General features: G+C 42.5%; 1 protein-coding gene across 1 annotated transcript in view; it reads right to left on the minus strand.

Annotated features, from left to right (window-relative positions):
• Window positions 1–14,530, minus strand: part of malrd1 (MAM and LDL receptor class A domain containing 1) — a 261,497-nt gene that overhangs the window by 163,486 nt on the left and 83,481 nt on the right. The window contains exon 20 of the mRNA XM_078427721.1: window positions 3,292–3,583. Coding sequence (XP_078283847.1) covers window positions 3,292–3,583 — 292 coding nt within the window. The remainder of the gene's footprint in view (window positions 1–3,291; window positions 3,584–14,530) is intronic.

A 14,530-nucleotide genomic window follows, 5' to 3' on the forward strand; every position in this document is an offset into this window, starting at 1 on the left:
CTATCACATCTTTAATAACTGACTCTAGCATTTTCCCCACTATCGATGTTAGGCTAACTGGTCTATAATTCCCCGTTTTCTCTCTCCCTCCCTTTTTAAAAATTGGGGTTACATTAGCTACCCTCCAGTCCTCAGGAACTACTCCAGAATCTAAAGAGTTTTGAAAAATTATCACTAATGCATCCACTATTTCTGAGGCTACTTCCTTAAGCACTCTGGGATGCAGCCTATCTGGCCCTGGGGATTTATCTGCCTTTAATCCATTTAATTTACCTAACACCACTTCCCGACTAACCTGGATTTCCCTCAGTTCCTCCATCTCATTAGACCCCCGGTCCCCCGCTATTTCTGGCAGACGGTTTATGTCTTCCTTAGTGAAGACAGAACCAAAGTATTTGTTCAATTGGACTGCCATCTCCTTGTTCCCTATGATCAAGTCACCTGTTTCCGACTGCAAGGGACCTACATTTGTCTTAACTAATCTTTTTCTCTTGACATATCTATAAAAGCTTTTGCAGTCAGTTTTTATGTCCCTTGCCAGTTTTCCCCTCATAATCTATTTTCCCTTTCCTAATTAAGCCCTTTGTCCTCCTCTGCTGGACTCTGAATTTCTCCCAGTCCTCTGGTATGCTACTTTTTCTGGCTAATCTGTATGCTTCATCTTTTGTTTTAATACTATCCTTGATTTCCCTTGTTAGCCATGGATGCACTACCTTTCCTGGTTTGTTCTTTTGCCAAACTGGGATGAACACTTGTTGTAAATCATCCATGCGACCTTTAAATGCCTTCCATTGCATGTCCACCGTCAACCCTTTCAGCATCAATCGCCAGTCTATATTGGACAATTCACGCCTCATACCCTCAAAGTTACCTTTCTTTAAGTTCAGAATACTTGTTTCTGTATTGACTTTGTCACTCTCCATCCTAATGAAGAACTCTACCATATTATGATCACTCTTGCCCAAGGGGCATCGCACAACAAGACTGCTAACTAACCCTTCCTCATTACTCAATACCCAGTCTAGAATGGCCTGTTCTCTCGAAGGAAACTTATTTCCTACATTCTCCCTGCACTTACTCTTTGATTGGGTGGACTAATTTGTCCTTGTGTTATTTTGTGCCATTTGTCGTAGCTTTCTTTGGGACCTCTTTCTATGGTGAAGATGATATTTAAGTTTAAGATGCTCTTTTGATGACAGATGATAAGCCCGTTACCAGCTGCAGAACTCACAAATCACTGTTCCTTGTGGCTTGTAATAACAAGGAACTGCAGATGCTGGTTTATACCAGAGAAAGACACATATGTCAGAATAATTCAGCAGGTCAGGTAGCACCCCTGAAGAATGTGGATAGGTGACTTTTCGGGTTGGAAACCTTCTTCAGACTGATCTGAAAAAGGGTCCTGGCTCAAAACATCACCTGTCCATGTTCTCCCGGGTTGCTGCCTGACCTGTTGAGTTACTCCTGCACCTTGTGTCTTTCCTTAGGACTTAATGAAAAAGAGCTTACTTATATTCCTTTTTCTTGCTTTGGTACACAGGAGACCAATTGCAGTGGCTCTGGTTACATTTCAAAAGATATTCCTGCAAAGCCTTTAAGGTTATGGATACCAGTTGTGGTGGGATTTAAATCAGCTCACTTAAATGCTGGAATTGGAAGACGATGAAGACAGGGAGTGCAGCCAGGTTGGATGAAGTTAAGGAGAAAAGGATGGCCAAGGGTTTGGCCTGACAAAATAAAATAGCGAATCACAGAGGGGGAGCAGTGAGAGAGGACATTGCTGAACTCTCATCGGAGAGAGGAGGAGAACTTCTTCAAAGTAGACATATCTTGAGGAAGAACGGACAAAATGTGTAGGAACGAAGTGCAGATGCTGGTTTAAATCGAAGGTAGTCAAAATGATGGAGTAACTCAGCGTGTGTGACGAGTGTATGCTGGGAGCTTGCATGTCCTCCAGAATGCTTGAGCGACTCCGTGCATCACGCCCTTTGACCTCATGACCTACCGTGCAAGGGCTCCATAGCCTTAAGGTGAGAGGGTCAAATTTTAAAGGAGACTAGACCAAGTGGCCTGTTGGGCCCAAACCACTCCTGCATTGGTACAGCACCCTATTCTCTCCACCTCTCCCCCTCCCCTCCCCCCTCCATCCTCTCCTTCCCCCTCCCCCCTTCCCCTCCATCCCCCTCAACCCCCCATATCCTCCCTCCACCCCACCCCCCCCCCCCTCCCTAGGAGATAGATTTAAACTTAAAAATGTGCATAACTTGAAAAATATAACACCAATTTCAATGAAACTTCTTCCATTAGCACCAAAGGGATGACAGTGAGTAAGGTGGGTCTTAAATTGTCGCGCTATCATGTACCGTTTTGGCTGTGGTTCAGGAACAAACAAACAAACAAATGAGAGTTTTCGTATATAGCTGTGCAGGGCAAGTCATAATTTATCCAGAGTGATGGGTGCAAGGAACACGCTGCTGGAGCTGGTGTGGAGGCTGATACGATGGTAGCATTTTAGATAGGCACATGGGTATGCAGGGAATGGAGGTATATTGATCAGACAGAGGAGATTAATTTATCTTGGCATCATATTCGCCATGAACATTGTGGGCCGAAGGGCCTGTTCCTGTGCTGTACTGTTTTATGTTTTATGTTCCTTTTACCTGAAAAAGGACATATTAACATTTGGGGAAATCTGAAGGAGATTCGCCAAGTTAATTCCAGGGAATAGAAGTTTGTCCTCTTGAAAGAGGCTAGATGTTTGGGTTTATATACCTCAGAGTTTCGAAGAATATGCGATAACCTCTTTCATGCAAATAACATCTAAGGGGGCTTGACAGAATAGATTCTGAGGTATTTTCACTACTAGAGAGTCTTGAACAAGGGGCCATGGCTACAAAATAAGGGGTTGATCTTCTAAAACTCATGTGCATGGAAATTGCAGTCTCTGGAATTCTCTACCCCTGAGGATGGTGGATGCCAGATTATTAGATCTGCATAAGGAGGAGATAGAAAAAATATCCCAACACTCAAGAAATTGAAGGTTATAGGGAACTAGCGCAGAGAGAACTTGAGGCCAACATAGATCAGCGTGATAATATCAAGTAAGAGCAGGACAAGTAAGAGAAGTCAGGTGGTCTACCCCTGCTCCAATTTCCTCAAGTTCTAGTTCTTTTCATCAAAAACACCACAGTCTTTTTAAAGCTGAAGTCCACTTTAAGTATGAACCAAATATCCACACGTTTAATTAACTTGAAACCTTGTGCATGCTTTATATAACTAGTCATCACCTACCTATTGGAGGATGTGGACTTGGTTCTTGGTGAAATGCAGTGTTGGAGCCGATGCATTCCTTGGTGAAGGTGATGTCATCAAGTGATATGACTCCCTTTGACCCTTTGCCCACCCATCCTTCGATCATTATCTCAAAGTCTTCATCAGCTCTGAGGGCTGTTTCAGCTCGTTGCCAGTAATGGCCTCGGTCACCTGCTAAGTTCAAAAGTGATTTGCGACGACCGGATAAAGTCCGCAGATATACAGTTAACGATCCACTGATGTCTCCCGCCATATGGTAATAAAAAATAAGCTGCCAAAGAAACAGAAACAGCATTCTCAACCAAAGAGCTTGAGATTTTGCATAGAATAGTTCATAAAACTTTTCAGCTGTAATTGTATCAACATATTTTACATTCAAAACAATATGTGTAATCACAACACAAAAGGGCGGCACAGTGGCACAGCTGTAGAGTTGCTGCCTTACAACACCAGGGACCTGGGTTCAATCCTGACCACAGGTGCTGTCTGTATGGAGTTTATACATTCTCCCCATTCTCCAGTTTCCTCCTACATTCCAAAGATGTGCAGGGTTGTAGGTTAATTGGCTTCTGCAAAATTGTCCCTGATGTGTAGTGTATGGGTGATGGTGGTCAGCGTGGACTCGGTGAGTCAAAGGGCCTGTTTCTACGCTGTATCTCCAAACTAAACTAAACTAAATTGCTTACTGTTATCCTACTACAAAATAAAACCATTCGTCAAAGCAATGCTTGAAAAGGAATGCATTAAAAAGTAATCTCAAGAAACAATAGTTCAATTGCTGCAACAGGCTAGTAGGGTGAATGTGAAAACAGTTTGTATTGATGTGCTCAAATATAAATTAGATAGTCGTCTTTCAGAAAATATTGTTTTACTGAAATACAATGAATAATTGAAGGTATGACATGGTCTGTTACATGCACTTGATGACAACCCTCGGATTATCCTTGCCCAGACTTTGCTGGCTTTACCTTGCACAAAACGTTATTCCCTTATCATATATCTATGCACTGTAGGATCGATTGTAATCATGTATTGTCTTTCTGCTGACTGGTTAGCACACGCCAAAAGCTTTTCACTGTACCTGTAAACTGTACACTGTATACTGTACATGTGACAATAAATGAAACTGAAATGAACTGATTCATAAATCTGACCATGTATCTATCTCTTACAAACCCACATTCAGAGAATTAAAATTCTCTTGCTTCTCTGCTATCCAAAACATGTTGTGCCTTCATTACCACATGCTTGCTCACTTAATTGCTACCACACACAATTTATTTATTCTTAAGATGTTCTTACTTAATGTGCAGAAGGTTAAATGGTAAGAAAACCATTATACAGTGAAATATGGAAAGAGACCAACCATGCCTGTGCTAGATCTTTGCAAGGGCCACCAGTTAACCCTCATCTGTTGCTCTTTGCAATGGTCCAGAGCTTTGCCTCTGCCTTCAAGTATTTATTCAGTGTTTTGAACATTACTGGTGAATCTCTTTCACCACCCTAGAAAGCAGTACATTCCAGATTGGAACAAATCACTGCATGTTTTATTTTACTCATGTTGACAATCACTATTTTACTCATGTTGATAACTTTGCTATCAACTTTTCTACCTTTCTCCTCATTTACTTCATTAAACTTATTTATTGCCCAGCATCTCAAAGACCAACCAAAATTAATTGGTTTAAAAGTCGTAATAGACTACATCTGCACCAGTCATCTGAACAATCTAAACACCTTTGCAGTTTACGTACATGAAAAATAGGTATTTATACGATGTCATTTCTGGATCACCTTGACAATGAGAACACCTACGTCAGGATGCTATTCCTTTACTGCTGCTCAGCCTTCAACACCATTATACCGAATAAGCTTATCTCTAAAATGCTGGATCCTGTCTTTGGGACCTCCATCTGCAACTGACCAGATATATCCAAGGATACTGGAGAGAAAATTGCAGGTGCCCTGGCTGGGATTTACGAGTCATCATTAAAAAAAGGGTGAGGTGCTAGAGAGTGGCAAATGTTGTGCCTCTATTTCAGAAGGGCCTCTGAAAAAAGCCTGGTAACTGCAGGCCAGCGAGTCTAACATCTGTGGTCGGAAAGTTATTGGGGAGTACTCTGAGGGATAAGATATACACGCATTTAGATGGGCAAGGGCTGATTAAGGGATAGTCGGCATGGTTTTGTATCACATCTCACAAATCTAATTGAGTTTTTTGAAAATGTGACCAAAAAAGTTTGATGATGGCGGAGCTGTAAATGTTATATATATGGATTTCAGCAAGGCGTTAGACACGTTTTGCACAGTATGCTGTTTTGGAATATCATACAGGTTCCAAGGACAGATAGCTGACTGGATAGAAATTGGCTTCATGGAAGGAAGCAGAGGGTGGCTTTATGGACTGGAGGCCTTACATAAGTTGTGTGCCTTAGGGTTCAGTGCTGTGCCCATAATTTGTGATCTATATCAATGATTTGGATGAGAACGTACAAGGCATTAGCAAGTTTGCAGATGACACTAAAGTGGGTGGTATTGTAGATGGCACTTCAACTCCCCCTCCCATTCCCAATCTGACCTTTCTGTCCTGGGCCTCCTCCATAGTCAGAATGAGGCCCAGCGCAGATTGGAGGAACAGCACCTCATATTTCGCTTGGGCAGTTTACACCCCAGCGGTATGAACATTGACTTCTCCCACTTCAGGTAGTCCCTGCTTCCCCACTCTATCCCCTCCCCCTTCCCAGTTCTCCCACTGTCTTCCTGTCTCCGACAACATCCTATCTTTGTCCCGCCCCCCTCCCCATACATCAGTCTGAAGAAGGGTCTCGACCTGAAACGTCACCCATTCCTTCTCTGCCTGACCCGCTGAGTTACTTCAGCATTTTGTGTCTACCTCGTAGATGGTAAAGTTGTTTTTTGAAAAATTGCAGCAAGATCTTGATTGGCTGGGCAGGTGGACTGAGTGATGATTGATGGAGTATAAATCAGAGAAGGTGAGGTGTTGCATTTTGGAAAGTCTAACATGGGCAGGACCTATACAGTAAATTGTAGGGCTCTGGAGAGTGTATGGAATAGAAGGATCTAGGAATGCAGATACATAGTTTGTTGAAAGTGGCATCACAAGTAGATAGGGCGGTCAAAACGTTTTTTGGCACATTGGCCTTCATTAGATTATTGAGTATAGAAGTTAGGAGGTCATGTTGCAGTTATATAAGACGTCGGTGAGGCCACATTCAGAATATTGTGTTCAGCTTTGGTCACCATACTGGAGGAAAGATGTTGTCAAGCTAGAAAGGGTGATGAGAACATTTACAAGGATATTGCCAGGACACAAGGGCCTGAGCTATAGGAAGAGATTGTGCAGGCTAGGACTTTATTCCTTGGAGTGCAGGAGGATGAGAGGTGACCTTATAGAGGTGCACAAGATCATGAGAGGAATTGATCGGATAAATGCAGAGAGTTTTTTGCCCGGAGTAGGGGAATCAAGAACCAGAGGACATACATTTAAGGTGAGGAGGGAGGGATTCAATAGCAACTTGAGGAGTAACTTTTTTTACACAAAGAGTGGTGGGTATATGGAATGAGCAGCCGGAGGATGTAGTTGGGGCAGGTACTATAATAACGTTTGAGACTTTTGGACAGGTACATGAATAGGATAGGTTTAGAGGGATATGGGCAAAGCGTGGGCAGGTGGGACTAATATAGACAATAGACAATAGGTGCAGGAGGAGGCCATTCGGCCCTTCGAGCCAGCACCGCCATTCAATGTGATCATGTCTGATCATTCTCAATCAGTACCCCGTTCCTGCCTTCTCCCCATACCCCCCTGACTCCGCTATCCTTAAGAGCTCTATCTAGCTCTCTCTTGAATGGGGCATGTTGGTCAGTGTGGGTGTTAGACCAAAGGGCCTGTTTTAATGCTGTTTGATTGTATGACTTTAGCTTCTGGACTTTCTGACGGTTAGTTAGAATTGGTCAGTACATTTCCTTCGTCCTCAATACTGGTGTTCCCCAAGGCTGTGTGCTCATTCCTCAGCTATATTCCCTGTACATAAATGATTGTGTGGCAAAGTATAGCGCCAACCCGATGTTTAAAGATGACATCACTATTGATCGCTGGATTAACAATAATGATGAGATGGAGTACAGGAAAGAGATTGGAAACCTTGGTGATAGTATGTGAATAGGCATATGAATATACAGGGTATTTACCATCTTAGACGTTTGAGAAGATCCAGCATGTCCACAAGGAATTTCTCAAACCTTTGTGCTCACCGTTGTGCTTTGGAGAGTATTCTGATGGGGTGCATCTCAGCCTGATAAGGCAAGTGATCTGCTCTTGATCACATTAACCTGCAGAGTGTGGTGAACACAGTCTAACTACTATCCACTGTAGCTCGCCTACCGCCACAACAGGTCCACGGATTATGCCCTCTCCCTGGCCCTACACTCATCCCTGGAACACCTGGATAAGAGAGACACCTACGTCAGACTCCTATTCATAGACTACAGCTCTGCCTTTAACCCCATTATCTCATCCAAGCTTATCACCAAACTTGCAGGACTAGGTGTCAGCGCTCATCTCTGCAATTGAATCCTCGACTTCCTGATCAACAGACCCCAATCAGTGAGGATAGGGGACAAATCATCCTCTACGATAATCCTCAACACTGGTGCTCTGCAAGAATATGTTCTCAGCCCCCTTCTTTACTCCAACTGTGTACAACTCTAATTCAATATACAAAATTGTAGACGTCAAATAATGGATATCAAATAATGATGAGTTGAAGTACAGGAAGGAGATTGAGAACCTCATGACCAGATGTCGAGACAAAACCTTTCTCTCAATGTCAGCAAGACAAAGGAGATATTGATCAACTTCATATCACAGTTTGTATAGACAGCGCTAGAGTTGAGATGATTGAAAGCTTCAAATTCCTAGTAAATATCACCAACAACTTCTCTTGGACCACCCATATTGAAGCAATGTCCAAGAAAGCACACCAACACCTCGACGTCTTCAGCAGGTTTAGGAAGTTTGGCATGTCCCCAACAACTCTCACCAACTTCTACAGCTGCGCCGTAGAAAGCATTTTATCGGGATGCCCCAAAACATGGTTAAGGAACAGCTCAATACAAGACCGCAAGAAATTGCAGAGAATTGTGGAAGCAGCCCAGATCATCACACAAACCAACCTCCCTTCCATTGATTCCATTTACACCACACGCTGCCTCGGCAAGGCCACCAACATAATCAAAGATCAGTCACACCCTGGCCACTCCCTCTTCTCCCCTCTCCCATCAGGCAAAAGGTATAGAAGTGTGAATACACACACCTCCAGATTCATGGACAGTTTCTATATTGCAAACAACAGATGCCCCAGCACACATCCCAAGGGAATTCTACTGGTCACACACACCCTTCTGCCGCAACTCATCATTAAGCAAAAACTAAAACAGAAACAAAGTAAACACTGCTGGTGGATATGTAGAGCTACAGAGGTGCTGGGTGTTCAGAAGTGTGACAGTTCATCAGGTTATAAGATGGTGTAACTTCATATGTCACCATATAACCTACCCAGGAATGAGTAGTTTAACCTTGATGAACGTTTGTCGGCACTGGGACTGTACTTGCTGGAGTTTAGAAGAATCAGGGGACACCTCATTGAAACATACTGAATAGTGAAAGGCTTGGATAGAGTGGATGTGGAGAGGATGTTTCCACTAGTGAGAGAATCTAGGAGTAGAGGTCAGAGCCTTAGTATTAAAGAACATTCTTGTAGGAAGGAGATGAGGAGAAATTTCTTTAGTCAGAGGATGGTGAATCTGTGGAATTCTTTGCCACAGAAGGCTGTGGATGCCTCAGCGGATATTTTTAAGGCAGAGATAGATAGATTCTTGATTAATACAGGTGTCAGAGGTTATGGGGAGAAGGCAGTTGAATGGGGTTAGGAGGGAGAGATAGATCAGCCATGATTGAATGACAGAGTAGACTTGATGGGCCAAATGGCCTAATTCTACTCCTATTCCTTATGACCTTATTATAGGACAAGCTCTCAAGTATATCCTCTCGAACTAAATATACAGGCACTTTTGGGTTAAAATATACAAAAAGGCAGTTTATTGTATCAGGAGATAAGGAAAGTCAGACTAATAAAGAAGTATAACAGCCCAACCAAATTGGGTCAAGCATCCTGGAAACTGAACTAGTGAATGTAATGCATGGCTGAGTTAAGACCTGCTGCATTAGAAGTTCACAAACCTGCCTTACAAGCTGACCTGATAATCGCAAGTGACCCAGATAACATACTGATAATAAAAGTCACAGCACTGTTGTGTAACAAGATTCAATTTAGCAGTTTTGAAGATAAGCTGATATTCTGTACTGTTAGTCAGGCATATACATTAAAAAAATATCCACCTCAAGGCAAACAAATGAGCTGAAACAAATCATCTGATGATGGACTCAAAAAAAAATTAGGAATGGCAGATGAAAAAAAAAAAAATTGCAGATACAGGAAAACTAAAATTCAATAAAAAATGCTGACTTAATCGACAATAAACAATAGACAATAGAGAGTAGGCCTTTCGGCCCTTCGAGCCAGCACCACCATTCAATGTGATCATGGCTGATCATTCTCAATCAGTACCCCGTTCCTGCCTTCTCCCCATACCCCCTAACTCTGCTATCCTTAAGAGCTCTATCTAGCTCTCTCTTGAATGCATTCAGAGAATTGTCCTCCACTGCCTTCTGAGGCAGAGAATTACCAGATTCACAACTCTCTGACTGAAAAAGTTTTTCTTCATCTCCGTTCTAAATGGCCTACCCCTTATTCTTCAACTGTGGCCCCTGGTTCTGGACTCCCCCAACATTGGGAACATGTTTCCTTCCTCTAACATGTCCAACCCCTTAATAATATAATATGTTTCAATAAGATCCCCTCTCATCTTTCTAAATTCCAGTGTATACAAGCCTAGTCGCTCCACTCTTTCAACATACGAAGTCCTGCCATTCCGGGAATTAACCTTGTAAACCTACGCTGCACGCCCTCAATAGCAAGAATATCCTTCCTCAAATTTGTTCTGATGAAAGTTCTGATGAAAGGTTCCAGACTTGAAATATTAACTGTTTCTCTCTCCACAGGTGCTGCCTGACCTGTTCAGTGTTTCCTGCATCTTCTGTTTTTATTTCATTCAGAACAAACATTGAGCAATGCTCTACCCATCCACAGAATGAACTAGCAAGTGCAAATTAATGTGATTTCTTCAGTTAAGATTTACAAAAGGGAGTTATTTTGAGAATGGTTTACAACCAAAATTGATGTTTATAGTTTGTAAAACAAGGAGCACCATTTGCTGCAGTTTAGTTTAGTTTAAAGATACAGCTTTGAAAAAGGCCTTTCAGCCTAACGATTCCATGTCAAACATCAATCATCTGTTCACGCTAGTTATATGTTATCACACTACCTCATTCACTCCCTACAGATTAGGGGTAATTTTTACAGAGGCCAGTTAACCTACAAGCCTGCATTTCTTTGGGATGTGGGAGGAAAGTGCAGCACCTAGAGGAAACCCACTCGGTCACAGGGAGAATGTGCAAACTCCACACAGACAGCACCCGCAGTCAGTATCAACCCAGGTCTCTGGTGCTGTTAAGCAGCATCTCTACCAGCTGCGCCACTGTGCTGCCCATGTTATGTCATCTTAAAATCTCTTTATAAACATACTTATGGAGGAGGAATGTGTTTTCCCTGCTTGTTAATACTCCTCTCAAAGGCAGGTTCAAAAACAGATCTTCTGGACTTCTTTAGTCAGACCATCTGCTCATACAAGATCCTGCGCCCATTTTTGTCAGTCTGCGATGTGATCTTTGTGGTATATTGTAGTAGTCAATGTACTCTAGACATCAATAGGTATGGGTGCTAGAAGCCCACTTATTCATAAATTTGCACATAATTGTCACTTACATGCTAATATTACAGATTTTTGGATTTGCACCTGTAAGCAATTTGTAGACTGTACCAATCAGCAATAAAATCAAAACTCTGTGTAAAATTTTAATTATCAGTCACATTAGCAGTGGCCTCATACAGCTTATGTTTTCATACATTCATCAAAGGAACCCTGTTTTATGTTTGGAGACACAAGAGACTGCTGTTACTGGAATCTTGGGCAACAAACAAACTGCTGGAGGATCTCAGTGGGTCAGGAAACATCTGTGGAGGGAAAAGGATAAATGGTGTTTTGGGTCAGATCCTTTTCCAGACTGATGGAATAAGGGGAGACAGCTGGTAGAAAGACACCAGGGTGGGACAAGAGCTAGCAAGTGATAGGCAGATCTAGTTGAGGAGGGGTTGACTGATAGATGATCAGGTGGGGCAGGGAAGGGTGGGGATAGTAATCAAGGCTGGGGTTGATAAATGGAGAAGACAAAAGGGTACAAATGGTGGAATTTGATTAAAAAGGAAGGAGGGCAGTGATCAGAACTGGTGGACAGGAAGGAAGAGGGGTGGCGAAGTAGTGATATAAGAAAATAACTGCAGATGCTAGTACAAATCGATTTATTCACAAAATGCTGGAGTAACTCAGCAGGTCAGGCAGCATCTCGGGAGAGAAGGAATGGGTGCGTTTCGGGTCGAGACCCTTCTTCAGACTGATGTCAGGGGGGCGGGACAAAGGAAGGATATAGGTGGAGACAGGAAGATAGTAGTGAGGCGTGGGAGATGAATGGATGGAGGAGTGGCGCTGAGGAAAGGAAATGGGTAACAGGGATGAGTAAACATAACCCTATAATATTTGTCCTGCTCACTGCTATTGAAAATCATTACATCTTAACGCATCACTAATTTCAGCAAAGCATTAAATGTTGGATTGATGCTGTTAATGTTATTTGTTATCCTTGCAACTTGCAGTTAACAACAAGTTGAGAATACCCCTATAACAAAGATTCATAATGCATCAGAAGGTAGACACAAAACGCAAGAGTAACTCAGAGGGTCGGGCAGCATCTCTGGAGAAAAAGAATGGGTGACATTTCAAGTCGAAGTATACTTGTCACTGAAAGTAAGGGGGAGGGGAGTGGGGGTAGCGGGGGAGTGGGGGGAGGTGGGGTGAGTGGGGGGGGATGGGGGGTGGAATAAACTGGAGGCAAGAAAAAGTCAGAACAAATCAGGGCCAGCAACAGATGACCTCAGGAAGGGTGGATCCAATATGATGCATAATGCATCATTTCCATAATGCTGAGCTGCTCCAGTACTTCATTTTTATTTGCAAACCAGCATCTGCAGTTCATGTAGGAAGGAACAGCAGATGTTGGTTTAAATCAAAGATAGACACAAAACGCTAGACTAGCTCGGCAGGACAGGCAGCCTCTCTGGAGATAAGGAATGGGTGTCTTTTCGGGTCGAGACCCTTCTTCAGACTGATGGTTGACTGCAGTGTGACTGCAGTTCCTTGTGTTTTCTTAATGCCACAAACAGCTCATGAACGTGAGCAACTCATACTGAACATCTGATCATACATTTATTCCCCAGGCTATTTAAGAGATGAAAGTCATTTGAATGTGGACCTAAATTACAGAAAAAGGATGATTTCTTGGTTTGCTTACTGCATTAGTTTAACAAGAGATATTGTGCATTTTGTTCATCTGGCACATTAACATGCGCGTGGCTCTATTATGCAATAGATCTGTCAAATATATCTGTGCCAGATTGGATATCATTAATCACTGTCTATTGCATAACTATTATCTCCCAGCAGTTACTGGAAGCAGCAGCTTTTTACACACATGTTGTAGTCACATTTAATTTTTTTCAGGTTTTTGCCTATTTTAAAAAGTGAAGTTTTCAAGCTCTCAGTAAACATTCAATCTTTTTTTGAATAGGACTACTTTAAAGCTGCAGGACCAAAGATGTATTTAGACTCAACAAGCATTACAGCTAGGAAACAGTCCTTCAGCCCAACTTGTCCATGCCAACCAAGATGCCCCATCTAAGCAAGTCCCAGTTGCCCATGTTTGGGCCAAATCCCTCTAAACCTTTCCTGTCCATTTAACAGTCCAAATGTCTTTTAGATGTTGTTATGCTGTGTACCCGCCTCACCTATCTCCTGTGGCAGCTCATTCCACATAATCACCACACTCTGAGTGGAAAAAGTTGCTCCTCAGGTTCTTAATAATTTTTTCCCTCGCACCTTAAAATTTCACTCAGCACAATATGTATGTGTACTTCACAATAGGATAGAGTCATAGAGTGATACAGTGTGGAAACAGGCCTTCAGCCCAACTTGACCATACCGGCCAACATTGTCCCAGCTACACTAGTCCCATCTTCCTGTGTTTGGTCCACATCCCTCCAAACCTGACCTATCCATGTACCTGTCTAACTGTCTCTTAAACGTTTGGATAGTCCAAGCCTACCTCCTCTGGCAGTTTGTTCCATACACCCAGCACCCTTTATGTGAATAAGTTACCACTCAGATTCCTATTAAATCTTTTCCCCTTCACCTTAAACCTATGTTCTCGATTCACCAATTCTGGGCAAGAGACTGTGCATCTACCCGATGTATTGCTCTCATACACCTCTATAAGATCACACCTCATCCTCCTGTGCTCCAAACAATAGAGTCCCAGCCTACTCAACCTCTCCCTATAGCTCAGACCCTCTAGCCCTGGCAACATCCTTGTAAATATACAGGGAGAATGTGCAAACTCCACACAGACAGCACTTATAAAGATCAACCCCTCTGTAAGGCAGCAGTTCTACCAGTTGTGTCACTGTGCCATTGGTAGAATATGTGGTGGCCTTCAAATGCATACACATTTGGATGCTACTTCTGTGAAACTATTTTGTGCTTTTTGGCCTCAAGATCCCATTGTGTACATTTACCAACTTCCCTCCCTCAAACTAATCTCTTAAATCTTCCTGTGCAAATTAAGACTGTCCAGTTTTCACTGAGTTGGTTGCAGATGCTGTACATTTAATGCTGGGTGCATTTAAGTAATGGGATGTGGAATATTCATTAAACATAGAATGATTGAAGCTGTAATTTCTGCAGACTGTATTGCAATAAAAATGACACCTTTTATTCATCAACCGTCATCACAACAGAAGCAGAAGCTGAATTTTCTAATTGTACTTTGGTTTCTGTTACAACTTAGACTGACAAATTACCTCCTTTTAAGCGCAGAATCTAATAATATCAGTTAATAATACCAGCA

This window comes from Rhinoraja longicauda, chromosome 2 (genome assembly GCF_053455715.1).
Source record: "Rhinoraja longicauda isolate Sanriku21f chromosome 2, sRhiLon1.1, whole genome shotgun sequence".
NCBI classification, from domain to species: domain Eukaryota; kingdom Metazoa; phylum Chordata; class Chondrichthyes; order Rajiformes; family Arhynchobatidae; genus Rhinoraja; species Rhinoraja longicauda.